This window comes from Dryobates pubescens, chromosome 14, assembly GCF_014839835.1.
Source record: "Dryobates pubescens isolate bDryPub1 chromosome 14, bDryPub1.pri, whole genome shotgun sequence".
NCBI classification, from domain to species: Eukaryota; Metazoa; Chordata; class Aves; order Piciformes; family Picidae; genus Dryobates; species Dryobates pubescens.
The window spans coordinates 29,646,154-29,665,523 of record NC_071625.1 but is presented as its reverse complement, the minus strand read 5'-3'; the positions used below and the strand labels follow the sequence as shown (position 1 = coordinate 29,665,523).

General features: G+C 52.9%; 1 protein-coding gene across 1 annotated transcript; it reads right to left on the bottom strand.

Moving 5' to 3' along the window:
- Positions 1-376: 376 nt before the first annotated feature.
- Positions 377-19,004, bottom strand: LOC128897786 (junctophilin-1-like). Its single transcript, XM_054167211.1, has 3 exons — positions 18,535-19,004; positions 7,604-8,360; positions 377-491 (listed from the first exon to the last, which is right to left on the bottom strand). Exons 1-3 carry the CDS (start codon positions 18,911-18,913, stop codon positions 377-379), a joined length of 1,251 nt encoding a protein of 416 aa, XP_054023186.1. The 5' UTR covers positions 18,914-19,004.
- Positions 19,005-19,370: the final 366 nt, after the last annotated feature.

Here is a 19,370-nt window from a genome sequence, read left to right as displayed (position 1 = left end):
GCGGCCCCTTGCCCCAGCGCGGGCGGCCCCTTGCCCCAGCGCGGGCGGCCCCTTGCCCCACGGCGGGCGGCCCCTTGCCCCACGGCGGGCGGCCCCTTGCCCCATGGCTGGCAGCCCCTTGCCCCACGGCTGGCAGCCCCTTGCCCCACGGCTGGTGGTCCCCTGCCCCAGCGTGGGCGGCCCCTTGCCCCACGGCTGGCTGTCCCTTGCCCCACCGCGGGCAGCCCCGGCCATGCCCTCGGGTTTGGTGGATCCTGTTCCAAACACAATGTTCGTATCTCAGCTATAATAAGCAAAGCATCTCAGAGGCGTGTGAGGCGCTGGTCTCCAAGTGCCCAGTCCAGCTTCTGGAGTCAAGGGAGGCTGGCAGGGGAGCTCAGCCAGCTGGGCAGGCCGGGAGTGGCACAGGGCGCTGGGTGCCGCCGGGAAGCGACTGGCAGCTGCCGCCCGGGGTGGGCACAAACCCGGCCGCCACGTGCGGAGAGCGCCAGCTGGCCCCAGAGGTCACACCCTGTCCAGGTCCAGCTGAGAGCACTGGTCACACAAGGCAATAAACTGAGCTCTCCAGGTCAAGAAGGACAAGGAACTACTGGAGAGAGTCCAGCAGGGAGCCGCTAAGGTGATGAGGGGACTGGAACATTATGAGGAGAGGCTGAGCCCTGGGGCTGCTCACCCTGGAGAAGAGGAGACTGAGGGAGGATCTCATTAGTGCTGCTCATTATCTGAAGGGTGAGTGTCAAGAGGATGGAGTCAGACTCTTCTCAGTGGTCTCCAGTGACAGCACAAAGGGTGATGGGCACAGACTGGAGCACAGGGGCTTCCATAAGGAAAAAATCCTCCACTGTGAGGGTGGCAAAGCCCTGGAGCAGGCTGCCCAGAGAGGTTGTGGAGTCCTTGTCTCTGGAGAGATGCCAAATCCTCCTGGATGTGTTCCTGTGCGATTCCCTCTAGGTGACCCTGCTCTGGCAGAGGGGTTGGACTCTTATCCTCTGAGGTGCCTTCTAAGCCCTACCAGTGAAACAATGGAACTGGCTACTACTAGTAGCAGCAGGAGGCTACTACTAAAAGTACTACTCAGGAGTCCTTCCTGTCAGCTCTACACACTTTACAGAACCCCAGAAGGGCAGCACAGGATACGCAAACTTCCTCCTGATAAATGCTGTCCCAAATCCAAGCACTGGCACCACACATATCTGCTGCCAGTGCTCTGGGGGCAGCCATGCTGGGGCAGAAGCTGGTGCTGCCCAGTGACTTGAAGCCAACACTAAGTGCCCAGGCTGAGGCAGGGCCAACACCAGGCCTGACCTCAGGACAAATCAGCTCTCTAAATCATCCTCATCATCAAAGATGAAACAATCCAGCTTCTGGTTCCAGGAGGCCACTCCGCCAGCAAGGGAGAGCAGGGACCCAAGAAAGTCCAGGCTATGGTAGCACCTCATGCCCAAACAAACCCCAAATCTTTGTCCTGGGAATCTGATACCAAATGAATACTCCTGCACTTTCCTCCTGGAGCCCCTCCACCAACATCTTCACAGCTGCACAGAGCAGAGCAGGCTGCTCATGGCAGAGGATCACAAGAAGGATTTCAGCAGCTTCAGTTAAAGAAATAAAGGCTGCAACTAAGCCACAGAGAGCAACTGTGGCCTTGGACACAAACATGAGCTGGCTCCAAAAGGTGCTCTGAAAAAGAAATCTCTGCAGGAAAGGCACCACTTCATCCCTTCTCAGTGCTCCCTTCAGAGGTCTCCCCGAGCAGGAGCTAGCTAGTCCCTCAGCACAGGCAGTGCATTGACAAGGAGGAGCTGCCCTGCCTCAGGACTCACAAGACGTTTCACTGCTCCCTTCATGACAGCTCCTTTCCCAGCCTGCTGCCAGGTCCTTCTCTCTGCTGGGCACTGCCACTCTCCCAGCCCACAAGGTCTCCAGCAGGGTACTTTGTTTGTGCAGCTCCTGACACAAAGGCAGCATTATGCTTCGGCAGCCCTCAGGTGCTCAGGCAATGAGAGCCCATCCCAATATTGCTTGTGAGGTGGTCAAAGCTCCTCACAGTGGCTTACACCTGCACACCTCACTGACAGCTCAGAGCTCTGCAGCAATTACAAGTGGTCAGCTTCTGGCAGGGGTAAGAATCAGTGTTCTGTTTGATGGACTGAAAGCTCACTGTAACATAAGGAAAACAGCAACAAGGAAATGGTCTTCTTGCTCTCCCTTTCATCCACACATGATCTTCTGAGTCCTATTTCTTAAAGTACTTTCATCTTAAAATTATAGAAACAGTTCTGGAAAAGCCCTTTAAGATCATCCAGTCCAACCATCCTCTAACTCTCCCAAGGCTGGGGCTAACCATGGTGCTCAGCACCACAGCTCTGCCTCTCTGAAACACCTCCAGGGATGGGGATTCAGCCACCTCCCTGGGCAGCCTGTGCCAGTGCTTGAGAACGCTTTCAACCAAGAAGTTTCTTCTCATACCAAACTTAAACCTCCCCTGGTGCAACTTGAGGCCATTTCCTCTTGTTACTAGGGAGAAGAGACCAACCCCACTGAGGTGGGGTTGGTCCTCCCTTCAGGGAGCTGTAGGGAGCAATGAGGTCTCCCCCACAGCCTCCTTTTTCTCCAGGCTGAACAACCTCAGTTTCCTCAGCCCTTCCTCACCAGACCTGTTTTGGATCTTGTCCCTTTGCATAGTGTTCCTGCTTGGAGACTCAGCACTTAAAAGAATTTGTAGTTGAGGATTAGTTATGAAACACCTGTAGGGAGGGAAAAACCCCACAGGCCTGGCTCCCAGAGCTCAATTCTGAAGCTCTACTGAAGGAACCTGGTCTGTGATGGATATGTGCAAACAAACAGCATTCCCTCTGCTCCCAGTGCTGCAGGTTGACTGATGGGACCAAGGCATTCCAACAGCCAGAGACACCAAGTACAAGAAGGTGAGTTTGTGTTCAAACCCTGAGCGTCAGCTCCTGACACAGGATGGTTGGCACAGACTGCACTGGGTTGGAAGGGACCCTCAAAAGGCATCTTGTCCAACCCTCCTGTAGTCAGCAGGGACACCTCCAACTAGAGCAGGCTGCACAGGGACACAGCAAGTCAGAGCTTTAATGTCTCCAGGGATAGGACCTCAACCACCTCCGTGAGCAGCCTGTCCCAGTATTTCACCACTCTCACTGCTGTGACATCCTCCTGATGTCCAACACCCTGCTCCAGTTTCAAACCACTGCCCCTTGTTCTGTCACCACAGGTTCTTCTAACAGTCCCTCCCCAGCCTTCCTGTAGGTGCCCTTCAGATACTGAAATGAAGCTCTAAGGTGTGCATGGAGCCTTCTCTTCCCCAGGCTGAACAGTTCCAATTCTTCCAGCCTGTCTTCAAAGCAGAGGTTACCCCAAACAAGGTGCAGGACTTTGGACTTTGACATACTGAGCCTCATGAAATTCTCCTCAGCCCACCTCTCCAGCCTGTCCAGGGCCCTCTGGATGGCACCCATTCAGTCCTTCAGTCTTATCAACCACACCACTTGGCTTGGTAGCATCTACAAGCTTGCTGAGGGTGCCTCAGTCTTGCTGTCTGTAGCACTGGTGGAGAAAGTGAACAGCACTGCTGCTGGCACAGAGCCCTGAAGGACACCGCTTGTCACCTGTCTCCATCTGGACATGGAGCCCTCTTAAGTGCCGAGGGAGGCTAAGTTAATGAAACATACTGAACAGACATGACACACAGTAATGAAACATACATGCTGTAATGAGAGGCAGTGGTGTTCATAGCAAGAATGAAGAGCTCCAGTGCAACTCCAGTCCACACCAGACTGCACAGGGACCTTGCCTCTGCACCAGACACAAGGCTGCCACGGCCAAGGAATCAAAATGCCTCCAGTGAGAATGATCTGGTATCCCAAAACAAGTTTGACTCTTGGCTGAATGGGCACTAGGGGCTTTTTAGCACCTTCCAAAGGGCTCTTCCAAATGTTCACCTTCCAGCCTTGGAAGCATTTCACATGTGATTGGAATAAGCACATGCCAGAAGGCAGCTGTGTCCTGGGCTGCATCGAGAGGAGTGTGGGCAGCAGGGCAAGGGAGAGGATTCTGCCCCTTGACTCTGCCAGATTGGAGGAGGCCTTGGGTTGAGAGGTGTCCCTGCCCGTGGTGGGGACGTTGAAGTGGATGACCTCTGAGGTCCCTTCCAGCCTAAGTCATTCTGTGAATTGATTATGAATTTCTGGAGGGCAGCTTTTCCTTTTAGCCACCCAAAAATGAGTGTAGAGTACACCTGACTGCTTGGAGCACCAGTGGGGGAAAGATAACTTTAGACTTAATCCCTGCCTGTAATAATGAGGTTTTCTTTTGTTTTAAAAAGCTCTTTAATATTCTTAAAAGGGAAAAAACACAGACCATACTGCTGAGACTCCTCAGATTCTCATGCTTTCCCATTTATGCCTTAATATTTTGCCTTAAAAATAGTCCAGGTCCTAGCACACTTGAATCAAGGCTGTTAAACTGAGCTGTCATTTTACAAGAGTTCTTATTCACTGCTCATTTATAATCTGCTTTGGATACAGCCCTGTGTAGCTGTAGAGCAGCTTCACAGGATTCTGTGATCTGCTGGCTGCTGAGAACTGCTGTTATTTTAGCTAAAGCACCTCAGCCCAAATGCCTCCAAAGGCCAAAGGCTGAGCCAGGAGAGCCAACCTCCATTCAGGTTCAGGGGAGCAACATTTAGCCCAAATTGCAGGTTTTTCTTTAAATAAAAGAAGCCCACGTGGGTTATTAAGGAGGACTTTCAGACATAAAAAGACATCAGGAATACAAAGCAAAACAGTGGTGGGTCTTGTTGATGACTGTGTAGACATCTGTCACGGGTCAAACCAGCAGCCAAACCTGCCCTGGCCAGCAGGGAGCTATGAAGAGGAGAATGGTCTGGTTTCAGTTGGCTGAGCACACACATTGGGAATAAACAATGCAGGATGAAGAGCAGCATCCGACCCAGAGCTGCGTGTAAAAGGAAGGGAGCAGGCTGAGAGTCAAGGTTTCCAGCTCTTTGGAAGGGTCATTCAGTGTTTTCAGGGGTGAGGAAATGCCACACAGAAGGTTTGAGGTTATGCCACCTAGGCAGACCCACCTCCGTATGAGACATCAGAGAAGCAAAGACAAACAATCCTCCTGGACCTTTTGGTGTAGCAGTGGACCACAATCCTCACTCTCCTCTCAGACACTGCAGTCTTACTGTCTGAAGGATTCATATACTCAGAGATGCATAGAATGGCTTAGATTGCAGGGGGCCTTGAAGATCATCCAGTTCCAACCCCCTGTCACAGGCAGGGTCACCTTCCACTAGACCAGGCTGCTCAAGGCCTCATCCAGCCTGGCCTTGAACACCTCCAGGGAAGAGGCATCCACAGCCTCCCTGGGCAGCCTGTTCCAGTGTCTCACCACCCTCAGTCTAAATAATTTCTTCCTCATCTCCAGTCCAAATCTCCCTTCCTGAAGCTTCAATCCATTCTCCCTCGTCCTATCACTACAAGCTCCTTGGTGCACACTGTGCCACAGCCTTGCTGCTGCTCCATGCCAAAGGCAGCTCTGAAGCCCTGGGATAGGCAGGGCAGCGGCCCCTTAGGAGGTGAGCCCAGCCCCCCTCCAGAAGCACAGCTCATGTCAGCTATGCCTGTCGCTGCTGAGCAAGCCCTGAGGCCTCTTTGCCTTTGACTCAGTGCCAGCACACTCAGTACAAAGGCTGCTAAAAGAGGTGAAACCTAAACATGCCCTCTTGCTATCCTTGCTGGTAGTCATGGGACTGTTTCAGAGTGATTCTGAGCTGGAGACCCAAAGCAATACCCATGGTCACAGCTGCACGACTGATGCCTTCTGCTGTTGCACTCTCAAGCACATCTTTCCAAGAAGTGAATGCTGTTCTCATGGACTGCTCCAGAAGAGCCAAGCTGAACACTGTCATTCACTTCAAACTGAAGGGAAGGAGCAGCAAACAAAGCACTCCAGAGTCACATCCCTTCTAAAAGAGGAAATGCAGGCACTGTAACCTGAACAGCCCAGACCACAGCTGCCTTGCATGCATGTATAGAAGCTACCTTCCAGTTACTCAGGATCACAGAACATAGAATTGGTTCAGTTAGAAAAGACCTCTAGGATCATCCGACCCAACACCATCGACCCAACACCATCATGGCCATTAAACCATGTCCCTAAGTGCCATGGCCACAGGTTTCTTGAACACCTCCAGGGCTGGTGACTCCACCACCTGACATTCCAATCCCTGACATTCTTGCAGCAGAGAAATTTTCCCTAATCTCCAACCTAACCCTCCCCGGGCACAATTTCAGGCCATTTCTTCTCATTCTATCACCTGATACTACAGAGAAGTGACCAATCCCCACCTCACTGCACCCTCCTTCCAGGGAGCTGCAGAGAGCCATGAAAGTCTTCCCTCAGTCTTCTTTTCTCCAGTCTAAACAGCCCCAGTTCCTTCAGCCATTCCAGTGCTCAGGATGGGTCTTTAACAACGTGCTAAATTCTTCATGTCTGTCTCTCAAGTCCTTTTTGCTGCGAGCTATCCATGTATCAAAGCTTTCCCGCTTGGGCAGCTCTCTGCAGTTCCCACCCTGAGTCAGGAATCAGTTGTCCAGCTCTGAGTGTAAGGTGACATCCTCTTCCTAAACCAAGATTTTCTTTCAGGCACACTTCTGGGCTCTTGCTTTGGTCTCTAGACTATTTCAAGAGAAGCCTGCCCTAAGGAAACAAATAAAACCAACAACAGAGTAACTGCCACAGAAACTTACTGGAGACATTAAAAATGAAACAGCTTTGTAAGAGCCCTCAGCTTTAACAGCAAAACCCACCAAAACTGGCTATGCTGATTTAATTTGCAACAGTTTCAGCTCAGCTTGGCTTGCTTGTTGGGTAGGAGCTCAAGGTGAAAATGACACTCTTTTTTGACCCACCCATTACAAATTCCTGCTCACTTCTCTCATTTCAAACACTTGGCAGAGGGTGGGATGAAGATGGCCATGAAGTAGTGGTTGTAAGATCCAGACTAGCTGAGACTGCAGAGGACGCACACTGTAAAATGAAAGCGTTCTTTCAGCAGATACTACCCTGACCTGAATCAACAGCCTCTGAGCACAGGAACCCTGACCACTTTGCCCTTTCTCATACCAGTGTCTCAGATAACCAGATGCATCTCAGTAGCCAACGGGCCACTTCAGCGAGTCTTAGATGCTACCCAAAAACCACATCAACACAAGAAACACAATGCTGATGGGAAGACTTTCAGTCCTCGCCCCACACTCCTCAAATCACTCTCCACATTTCCTCCCTAGTTTTCTTTTCCAAGCAGGTTTGAAGGCATAATGCAGTGGGAAGGGGTGAGAATGGAAGCTGCCATTCACGGCATGGAATGGGACACAAACACTTTCACTCCAGGTTTGACGTTTCCTACGTGCAACACCCCCGAAGTCAGTGCAGTGACTGGTGAGCCCCAAAGGTCAGCAAGCACTCCCTAAAGACAACATTTGCCCCTTTGCACCTGTGAGTCTTGGATGGGCCACACACTGCACCACACTTTTGGTTCTGAAAGTGCAGGATGCTCTGGGTAACATACCTTGAAGTGGCGATTTCCACTTTGGTTCTGGCCATGGCGGCGGCTCGCTGGGCGCCCTCTATCGCTCTGTCCACCTTTTCTCTCGTTTTGGTGTTCCGTATGGGTATCAGCTGCTTCCTTATCCCACGGACCAAAACGTTGTTTTTGTACTTCCCCTCTTCTTTGGTGCCATCTGGGAACATGGTACATCCATAGCCGTGCCTCCTGTTGTTGAGCCACTCCCCTTCGTACTTCATCCCGTTGGAGCGCTCGCTGATGCCGAACCCGCTGCGCTTGTCGTTCTTCCACTCGCCCATGTAGGCTTCCGTAGTGGTGGCGTCGACGTGGTCTTCCACAGAGCAATAATCACAGTCACCATCTCCAAAACTAATGGTAGAGTTGGCATCGCTGGAACTAATCCTACTCATAGCAGCATCGCTCCTGACGGAGCTCCTTTTGCTAGATATCGATGACCGAGACTCGGACTTGCGAAGTTTGATGCTGCCCAGGAGGGATCCTCTTCGGAACAAGCCTCCTTTCTTCTTGATGCCCACGGCCTCGGCATCGCTGTGGAAATTGAGCACGAAGCCTCCCCTGGTGCCGGCGGGACTGTCTGAGGCGGCGTCGTGCAGGACGGTGCCGTTGCTCTGCTCGCTCCGCAGCGAAGCCAGCGAGGTGCGGAGCGGGGAGCGGATCACGGTCGCCATGCCGTAGGGCACGCTCTGGCGCACGCCGTAGCCGTGGCGCATCCCTCCTGTCCACTGCCCCTGGTAGGTACCTGGCAGAGCAACAAGGAGAAACTACAGTTAGGAATCCATAAGAGACCTGCCACTCTGCAGCCGGTATGCCACAGGCAACAACCACGGACTGGTAGGGCTTGGAAGGCACCTCTGAAGATCATCGAGCCCAACCCCCGTGCCAGAGCAGGGTCACCTAGAGCAAATCACACAGGATCACAATGTCCAGATGGGTTTGGAATGTCTCCAGAGTCTCCACAACTTCTCTGGGCAGCTTGCTCCAGGGCCTTGCCACCCTCACAGTGAATAATCTTTTACTTACATTCATGTGGAATCTCCTGTGTTCTAGTTTGTGTTGATTGCCCTTTGTCCTGTCACTGGAGATCACTGAGAAGAGCCTGGCTCCGTCCCCCTGACACTCACCCTTTAGCTATTGATCAGCATTAATGAGATCCCCCCCAGACTGCTCTTCTCCAGGCTAAACAGCCACAGGTCTCTCAGCCTTTCCTCATAATGTAGATGTTCCAGTCCCCTCACCACCTTACTGGCTCCCTGCTGGACACTCTCCAGTACTTCTGGAGTTTTAAGTGCGGGACTGTTGGGTCATCCTAAGGTGACAATCTGAGAGAAGCCAGCTAGGACATGATGTGTTGGCAGCTCTGGTTCTGGCAAAAAGAAATGCAGAAACCCAGCACGTGGTGCAGAAGATAAAGGACTTCTGCTACTTGTTTTCCTTACAAATAATTATTCCACTTAATAAATCCTTCACTTTCCCAGCTGAAGGAATTTGCTTTGGCAACCAAGACACAGTAACTGTAATCACAAGCATTTTATGAATGGATCCCTCCAGGGACAACAATTCCAGACAAAGAACTCCCTCAACAATTGTTTAAGGTGGGCAGCAGAGCCACAGGAGAGGCAGTCAGTGGGGGAGGGAGCCAGGAAGGAGGGAGCCAGGCAAGGGAGCCTGACACTGCTGGCTCTTGCTTCCAGCTGCTCTCAGCATTAGTACACTTTAAAACTGTCCTCTTGGGTTTACAGTGACCCCAGAGCTCTGCCCGTCAGGACGTACTGGACAGTCCACTGAAGCGTTTTGTCTTCAGCCAGGCCTGCTGGAAATCTCTGTTGCAAAGTTCAGGGTTGTGAAGTTTGTGCATGTCTTTGAATGGGAGAACCAAGCCTCAGCACACCTCCCTCTGCAGGATCTCCTGCCGCGCTTTGGCATCCCCAGTACAGCAAACAGGGCACTCTGTGTGCTGCTGTGACAGAGATGGGAAACAGGGATCCCTTGGCCCTGAGAACACTGCACACTGTGCACACATCTCAGCGTGGCAACCCTGACTCTTTGTGCCACTCTTTGTTTCATGGGGAAGAGCTGATGTGAGAAACCATGGACACCCACAGGGAGCTGCATCCCAGCCCAAGCCCAGCAGCATCTGATTGTTGCTGCAGACACTCTGGGTCTTGTATTGTTGAAATACATTTTCATTCTGATGAGATCCATACTGCAATGCCTGGTTTCTGAGAGCCATCCCACCAGATGTTCCAAAGGATGATGCCAGAACTCCCACAACTGGCAAATACAAAAGAATTTGCTTTCTAATATAATTTCATTCTAATTCCCATTAAACTGTTCCAGCTCCTCAAAATGCAGCCTCTTGCCCACCTAGAGCTGCCTTTTTCTTTTCTAAGGTACTTTGAGTCTGAATATTCTTCCAGAAGGATGAAGAAGCAGTCCCTAAACTATTTCTTTGGGTTTGATCTACTTTAACCAGAGCACCTGTTACAAACTGCTCTTCAGAGAGCTAAACACCCAGCATCAAACGCAGCTCCTGACTCCACTGTGGTGAAAACAGCTGTGAAACACCTGCAGGTGTAGGTGCAGCTCAAAGCTTCATTGTTTCTGAGGTTCACACAATCACAGAGCGCAAGTGGCTTACAAGGGACCCTCAAAAGTCATCTTGTCCAAACCCCTTGCAGTCAGATCCCCAGGTTGCTCAGGGCCTCATCAATTTGACTTTGATTGTCTCAAGGGATGGGGCCTTAACCACATCCCTGGGCAACCTGCTCCAACATCTCACCACTCTCACTGTGCAGAACTTCCTCCTGATGTCCGACATAAATCTCCCCTGCTCCAGTTTCAAACCCTTGCCCCTCATCCTATCACCACAGACCCTTCTAAACAGTTCTTCCCCAGCCTTCCTGTAAGTCCCCTTCAGATATTGAAATGCAGTTCTAAGATGTCCCTGGAGCCTTCTCCAGGCTGGACAACCCCAGCTCCCTCAGCCTGTCATCATGGGAGAGGTTCTCCAGCCCCCTGATGATCTGTGTGGCCTCCTCTGGATCCACTCCAGCAGGCCCACATCCTTTCTGTGTCAGAGGCCCCAGAGGTGGACACAGTACTCTGGGTGGGGTCTCAGCAGAGCAGAGTGGCAGAACCACCTCTCTCGACCTGCTGGCCACGCTGCTCTTGATGCAGCCCAGGTTGCCATTGGCCTTCTGGGTTGCAAGTGCCCATTGCTGGCTCATATCCAGATTCTTGTCCACCAATACCCCAAGCCCTTTTCTGCAGGGCTGCTCCTGATCTCATCAAGGATTGCTGGACCTCCTTTGTGCAAGCACACCATTTTGGTCCTGAACTTGTCACTTGTCTCTTAATTACTCCTTTAGTCCCCCTGCTGCCAAGTTCTGTGCCACTGTTCCCCTCGGAGCGCGCCAGGAGCTGTGCCGAGCCTGCTTGCTTCCTTAGAGAAGAGCAGACACGTTCCACAACACGACTCTTGGGTGTCAGTAGAAAATGCTCCAAAGGGGAAGGTTTTTGTTTTAACAGATGGCTGCTGACACAAACAGCTCCCTTAGTTCCTTGCTCACTCTCTGTATCCTGGATACCTACTGCTGCACTGGTTGGAAGGGCGCTGAATCTAGGAAGATGATTATTTTAAACCCCCCAGCATATGGAGAAGAACAAATAGAAACAGGAGCACAAAGCACTGCTGGGACCTCTGCTGTAAATACTGCAAAAAAGCAGCCATGCTGCATGGGCTTTTCCTTATTAAACAGCCATTTTCCAGACACACACTGATAATTTGTGAGAAGAAACCACTGCACATCGCCCAGAAGTGCACCTGGGACCCCCTCAAATTGCAATGACCTGCTGGAGCTGAGGGGCTGGCTGTGCAACACTCTCTGCTCCACCCAGCAATCCCATTTTCTGCACTGGTTAACATCATTTAAACCTACAGCTCATTTTCATTGTACTACAGCATTACATTAGAGCAGCAGCTCCTCAGGATAGCTCCACGTGCTGCTCTTGAGTGGCACTGAATTGCAGAACTGGGAAAGATCATCCAGTCCAACCATTCTTTAACTCTACCTTGTACTTGGTGCTAAACCATGGCCCTCAGCACCACATCTCTGCCGCTTCAAAACACCTCCAGGGATTCAACCACCTCCCCGGAGAGCCTGTGCCAGTGCTTGAGAACCCTTGCAGTGAAGAAGTCTCTTCTAATACCCAACCTGAACCTCCCCTGGGGAAACTTCAGGACATTTCTTCTCATCCTATCACTTGCTACCTGGGAGAAGAGACCAACCCACACCTCACTCCAACCTTCTTTCAGGGAGTTGTAGAGAGCAATGAGGTCTTTCCTCATCCTCCTTTTCTCCAGGGTAAACAATGCCAGCTTCCTCAGTTGCTCCTCACCAGCCCTGTCCTCCAGACCCTTCACCAGCTTCATTGCCCTTCCCTGGACACACTCCAGCCCCTCAATATCTTTCTTATACTGTGGTGCCTAAAACTGAGCCCGTGACTCAAGGTGTGGCCTCACCAGTGCTGAGCACAGGGGAATGGTCACCTCCCTGTTCCTGCTGGCCACACTATTGGCAATCCAGGCCAGGATGCTGCTGGCCTTCTTGGCCACTTGGGAACACAGTGGCTCATCTTCAAGCCAGCTGTCGATCAACACTCACAGGTCTTGCTCTGCTGGGAAGTTTCCAGCTACTCAAAGCATAAGCAACTTATCTCAGTATGGAATTTTACAGGAGTGCAAAAGGTTCACTTTTCTTCTCACTTTGGTTTCTTAGTTAACAAAAATGGACAGCTCAAACACCACTAACTCATTCAGCACGTGCACTTGTCGTCGCTCTGGAGCAAGGAGTGAAGCAGTCGCTCTTGCACATAAGGGCACTAAATCAACAAGAACTTGCCTGGTTTTGCCTTCTACTGGGGAAACAGAATCAATGCCAGCTGCTTCTAAAGAGAGAGCAGTCAATGAGAAAATGGAAGATTCACACTGAATTGGTCCTTAGAAGATACCAAAGCCATTTAGTTGGAATTTTGCGGAGTCCTGCAGCTAACAACATCTCTAGCGTCCTTACAAATCCATTAAGGGAAAGGCTGCCAGTGCTAGAAAGCTGAGCCACTTGCCTTGATTTCTTCATCTTACATTTTAAAGGTGAAATATGTTAATGGAATATGAAGGATGGTGTCCATAATGCAGATATAAGAGATCTGGACAGTAATTTGACATAAGACTATAACTGGATCTTCAAGAGAAGCAATTTTAGATGACTTGAAATGAGTCAGAAAAGGTATGAGAGTTAAATACTACAGCATCTTATGTAAGGCATGATAAAAGAAGCTTCTCCTAGCTGTGAAGAGACAAACAGATGCAGGATTGCCTATCTACAGATACAAACATGAATGACAGTACCACAAGCAAACCTTTTCCTGCTACAACTGACTGCTCAAAGCAGTTCCACTAAGGGTCAGCTGTTAAAATGTTAATTAATACTGTAATTACCAAGTTAATTTAAAACTGTATTTGATCACAGCAACACTGCTCAGCTTTCTTTCCCATGAGCTAGGCTTGGTAGCCTTTGTAACTGAAGATTCAGCCATGACCATGGCTGACCATCCAGCTGGTTCAATCAGGCCCCCTGAAAGGATGGGGGATTTTGGAACTGGTATGGCTGGTAGGCCAAGAGAGGTTCTCCTCCCCTCTACTCTGCCCTGGTGAGGCCATATCTGGAATACTGTGTCCAGTTCTGGGCCTCTCAGCTCAGGAACGACCTCAGGGAACTGCTTGAGAGAGTCCAGCACAGAGCCACAGATGCTGAAGGCAGTGGAACATCTCTCTGCTGAGGACAGGCTGAGGGAGCTGGGGCTCTGTAGCTTGGAGCAGAGGAGCCTGAGGGGTGACCTCATCCATGTTGATCAAGATGTGCAGGGCAGTGTCAGGAGGATGGAGTCAGGCTCTGCTCAGTGATGTCCAATGCTAGGACAAGGGGCAGTGGGTGCAAGCTGGAGCAGAGGAGGTTCCATGGAACATAAGGGAAAACTTTTTCACTGTGAGGGTCACAGAGCCCTGGAGCAGGCTGCCCAGAGAGGTTGTGGAGTCTCCTTCTCTGGAGACATTCAAAACCCACCTGGATATGTTGCTGTGTGACCTGCCCTAGGTGATCCTGCTCTGGCAGCAGGGTTGGACTGGATGCTCTTTCAAGGTCCCTTCCAATCCCTAACATTCTGTGACTCTGTGATTCTATTGAGCCTGAGAGATAGCAGAAATATTTTTGTCTCATTTTTGCTGGCAAATTGCTGTAAGGTTTACTTTCAGAACCTGGCACCTTCGAGTTAGGCTGTGCCATTCCTCCTCAGAACCCTTTGGTGTACATCTTACAGCTGTGAATACCAGTGCTTGCTCACAGCTACAAGTTAAAACTAGGCTGGGTGAAAAAGCTGAGGCCAAGGACCTATCACTCCTCAGGCTTTAGTTCCATCTTCTGTGGTGTACCAGATTTGTTGTTCCATCAAGATTTCTGCATGCTTTTCAGACTGCAGTGTTTGAGAAGCATGCATCTGGACAGAGGGCTACTCAGACACCAGTAAACACACATGCTACTGAAGAGCATTGCTTAAGGATTTGTTTGCCATTGGCTGACCTCTGCAGAACAAGACATCATCTCACAGCAAGATGCTTCTTACTGCTGCTAGCAGGATCATCAATTGCTGATTTATTTACACATACTGAAAACTCCAAGCTAGGCCTTAGTCCCCCCCTGAAAACCACTGAAGGTAGGCTCCCAGATCCAGACAGAGCCAACAAAATCTAGGCAGGTGGAGGCAGGCAGAGAAGCCCAGGATGCTGTAGGGAAAAATCTGGCAGGCCACTTGAAGGCCCAGCATAAGCACATGCAGAGAATGGAGGATCATGGTTTATAATTGGCAGAGTTTTCCTCAGAGACTTGACTGAGTGACAATTTTGAGCACTTAAACACAGCATGACATATATTACTCATGTTGTGCAAAGTGCTGCAAGCAGGAACACTGAGGAGCACTTCCAGTGCTGATGTTCCTTCTACCTCCCTCAGTGTAATCTAATGCCACCAATGCATGTTAAACCAACACATGGACACTGGAACTGAGGGCACCCTCAGCATCTTTGTGGATGACACCAAGCTGTGTGGTCCAGTCGACACGCTGGAGGAAGGGATGCCATCCAAAGGGACCTGGACAGGCTGGAGACGTGGGCCCAAGCAACCTCATGAAGTTCAACAATGGTCAAGGCAATCCCAAGCACAAATCCAGGCTGGACAAGGAGTGGCTTGAGAGCAGCCTTGAGGGGAAGGCCTTGGGGGTGTCAGTTGATGACAAACTCCTCACGAGTCAGCAGTGCTCGCTGGCAGCCCAGCAGGCAGCTGTGTGCTGAGCTGCATCCAGAGCAGGGAGAGCAGCAGCACAGGGAGGGGATCCTGCCCCTCTGCTCTGCTGAGACCCCACCTGTAGTCCTGCACCTAGTTCTGGTGCCACCAACATAAAAAGGACATGGAACTGCTGGAGCATGTCCAAAGGAGACCACAGAGATATCTGCGAGTCTGATGTCTGAGGGTCTGAGAAGACCTTAGTGCAGCCTTCCAGTACCTGAAGTGGGCCACAAGAAAGCTGCAGAGGCAGGTTTTACAAGGCCTTGTTGTGACAGGACGAGGGGCTTTGAGCTGGAAGAGGGGAGATTTAGACTGGAGATAAGGAAGGAATTCTTTTCATTGAGGGTGGTGAGACACTGGAACAGGCTGCCCAGGGAGGTTGTGGATGCCCCCTTCCTGGAGGTATTTGAGGCCAGGCTGGATGAGGCCTTGAGCAACCTGGTGTAGTGGAAGGTGTCCCTGCCTGTGACAGGGGGGTTGGAACTGGATGATCCTCAAGGTCCTTTCCAACCCAAACCATTCTATGAATCTATGAAAGAAAGGGAAAATAAAATAGCAGCAAACAGGACTGGATCATAGCAAGCTTGAAAACAAAGTGGCAGTTGGCATAGCCTAAAGAGTTATTTCCCTGTGTTGTTATTCTCAGGTCATAATAAAGGAAGACCTTCCCTGCAGATATTTCACAGTATGGTGAAGACACATATGTAAATCTGGTTTGCTTGTGAAAACATCTCAGGCATTCTTCTGGTGTACAAACACAGCTATTGTTCCCAGAGCAGGCAAACAAAAGCACATCTGCAAACATCTAGGACATGCTGCTCTGCTTCATTCATAAGCACTTTAATGAAAATCAATGGGGCTTCACACCCTCTGCTTACATGAGCTGGAACGTGTCAAAAACTGAGGCCATGAAAACAGATTCCATTTACCAGGACTGAAAATGTCCCAGGGAATTGCACACTTCACATGCTGGTGCCCAGAAAGCCTTTCCTATGGGGTCTAAGTCTTAACATTCAGAGGATTCAGTTATCAATATTACAATGAAATGTTTTAGAATTCCACAAGAAGCCTGTAAAGAAAAAGATAAAAGGAACTTCAGGTTGAGGAAATTGCTCCTAGAAAGTTTACTGCAATGACAGTTTTCTGGAAAGAAGAAAGGCTAGAAGATGGCCACTGCACATTCACCTGCCCTTCTGTAATTCAGCTACAAATATGGATAAGCAAGGAGATAAGAAGCGTTCAAGCACAGCACCTTTCACTTTCTGAAGTGCATTCACCCTCCCCAAACTCACCACAGTTTGTATTTCAGAAAGGAAAGGAAAAAAAACTAAAAATGGACCCCAGCTGTAAAGGATTCTTCTGCTTAATATAAAATTCCCTCTTCTCTGACATGATTCCTAAAATCTGAGCACAAACCTCTTTGGGGAACAGCAACAGCATCAACTGAGAGATCCAACACACAGGTTAGTCCTTTAGCTGTGCCACATACGCCTTACCTCTGACTCTGCTCGAAGCTGAAGGGAAGAAAACCCAACAATTCCAGTCCTAGGGCTGAGATCAGTTTTTCCCCTGAAGGGTGTGGCAAAACAATCTGACGAGAACTCTGCAGACACAAGTTGCAGGGTCCACTTCTACTACTGATGCCAGAGCCTCCACTGCTTTGATTCCACCGTTGCTGCTCAATCAGGTTTATCCGTCACAGTATCACCAAATCACTTTGGTTGGAAAAGACCATTAAGATCATTGACTCCAACCATGCTATAAATCTACCAAGTCTCGTTGCTAAACCATGGCCCTCAGAACCGCATCTCTGCCTCTCTGAAACAGTCCCAGGAGTGGGGATTCAATCACCTCCCTGGGCAGCCTGTGCCAGTGCTTGAGAACCCTCTCAGTGAAGAAGTTTTTCCTCATATCCAACCTAAACCTTCCCTGGTGCAGCCTGAGGACATTTCCAATCATATCACTTCTCACTAGTGAGAAGAGACCAACCCCCACCTGGCTCCAGCCTCCTTTCAGGGACTTGTAGAGAGCAATGAGGTCTCCCCTCAGCCTCCTCTTCTCCACACTAAACATCCGCAGCTCCCTCAGCTGCTCGTCCCCAGCCCTGTTCTCCACACCCTTCCCCAGCTTTGCTGCCCTTCTCGGGATAATGCTCCAGCTCCTCAATGTCCTCCTTGGAGTGAGGGCCCCAAAACTGAACGCAGGTGTGGCCTCACCAGTGCCCAACACAGGGGACATTCACTTCCCTGCTCCTGCTGGCCACACTGTTGCTGATCTGGGCCGGGTGCTGGTGGCCATTTTGGCCACCTGGGCACACTGCTGGCTCATCTTCAACCAGTTGCTGACAAAAACCCCGGGTCCTTTTCTGCCAGGCAGTTTCCAGCGACACTGCCCCAAGCCTGGAACGTTCACGGGGTTGTTGTGACCCAAGTGCAGGACCCGGCACTTGGCCTTGTTGAGCATCATCCCATTGACCTCATCCCATTGATCCGCACAGACCACGAAATGACAGAGGCACACGAACTGTAAGCCACTATCCAAATAAGCCCCGGTCCTGGGTGACCTCATTGCCCCCGGGCTTCGTGATTGCTGCGCAGTCAAGGCAGAGGGCAGGCTGCCCAGCGCCCTCCGCACACCCCCCAGGAGCCCAGCCCCGGGCACATCTGCGCTTCGGCGGTGACAGGTGCGCGACTCAGGCCCCTGTAATGCCACAGCACAGCTCCTGCTCGGCACAGCGAGCGAAACCCACGCCGCCTTCCACTACAACGTGAGCCCGGGCACGGGAGCCTGCCCGGCTTTCAGCGATTGTGTGCCAGCTCCACGCCCGCCTCACCACCCCCGCGAACTGTTCGCCAGAGTGCACGCAGGGTACAGAGCCATCCCTGCGAGCCAAGTTACCGGGCGCAAGGGCTCGGCTGGGGAGCTCCTGCCGCCTCCCCACAACGCGCTGCGCAGGGAGCGAGGCGGCAGCTCGCCGGCCCGCGCTCGCCCCGAGCGGCGCTGCCAGCCCCGGCCGCCAGCCACGGCCACCGCCGGCCAGCCACGGCCATCGTTATGGCGGGCGGGGAGCCGGGCAGCCGCCTCAGCGCCCAGCAGGGCAAGCTGCTTGGAGCAGGCGGGATGCGAATCTCTCCCGGCCGGAGGGGAGACAGCGCCCGGCCCGGCTGCACAGCCTGCTCCAGGAGGCTCCCTGCCCGGCCGGGCACTGGGCACCTGTGGCGCTTCCCCGGCAGTCGCTGTAGAGGGGGCCTGAGGGGAGCCAGGCCCAATGCTCTGCACAGCGCCGCTCCTCGCCGAGGGCACGGCGCATGGAAGCGGACAGGGGAGACAGGAGAGACCCGGCCGCGCCGAGGAAGCAGCCCCCAGCTCGGACCCGGAACGAGGGGCGGCGGCTGGACGCCCGGCTGGGGACGGGGGGAAGGGCCCTGCCCCCGGCGTGCGCGCTCACGCAGGCGCGCCCCCGCTGCTCCCCCTCCCGCTGCCGCCGCGCCCGGTGCGCCCCCCGCCGGCGCCCACCTCCGTCCCCGTAGGTCTCAACGCCGTATCCGTCCTGCAGCCCGTTGCTCCAGGTGCCCTCGTAGCGGGCTGGCGTGCTGAGGCTCTGCCGCACGCCGTAGCGCCCCTTGAAGCCGTGGGACCACTCGCCGCGGTACGTCCACCTGCCCTTCGTCTCCACGCCCAGCCCGTGCCGCTTGCCCTGCGCCCAGTAGCCCAGGTAAGTGTTGCCGCTGGGCCAGGTGTAGCCGCCCGCCACCTCGAAGCCGTGGGACCAGGAGCCGGCGTACTCGCCCTGCCCCTTGGGCCCGGTGCAAATGCCGTGCCCGTGGGCTTTCCCGTCCTCCCAGCCGCCGCAGTAAGTGCCGCCATCGTCGAAGTCGAACCGGCCGCCCGTCATCCAGGGCAGCGGGGCGAGCGCGGCGCCGCCGCCGCCTCCCCCCGCCCGTCTTCCCTTCGCGTGCCCTGCTTTCCCTTCCCGCCCGACCGCCCCGGCGCTCCCCGCGACTGCGAGCGCTCCGGCGGCCGCCTGCCCGCGCCCAGCCCAGCCGCAGCCCCGCCGGCGGCAAGCGGCGCCCGCCCCCCGCTCCTCCCTGCCCGCCCCTCCGCCGCCCGCCCGCTCGGGACCGCCCCCGGCCGGGAAGCTGCTGCCGCTGCCGGGCAGGTGCGCGGCGCTTGGGCTGCCTGAGCGCTTTCCCCGCTGCCGCCGTCGCTGCTGTGCGGGGTGGGCTCGGTCCCCGGGAGCAGGTCCGTGCCCCTCAGGGCAGTTCTCTGTGCCTGAGGGCCGGGCAAGACTGGGAGCTGCGGGGGGTTGGCGGGGCTTGGTCTGGCCGGGCCCGGCCGAACTGGATGCTCCC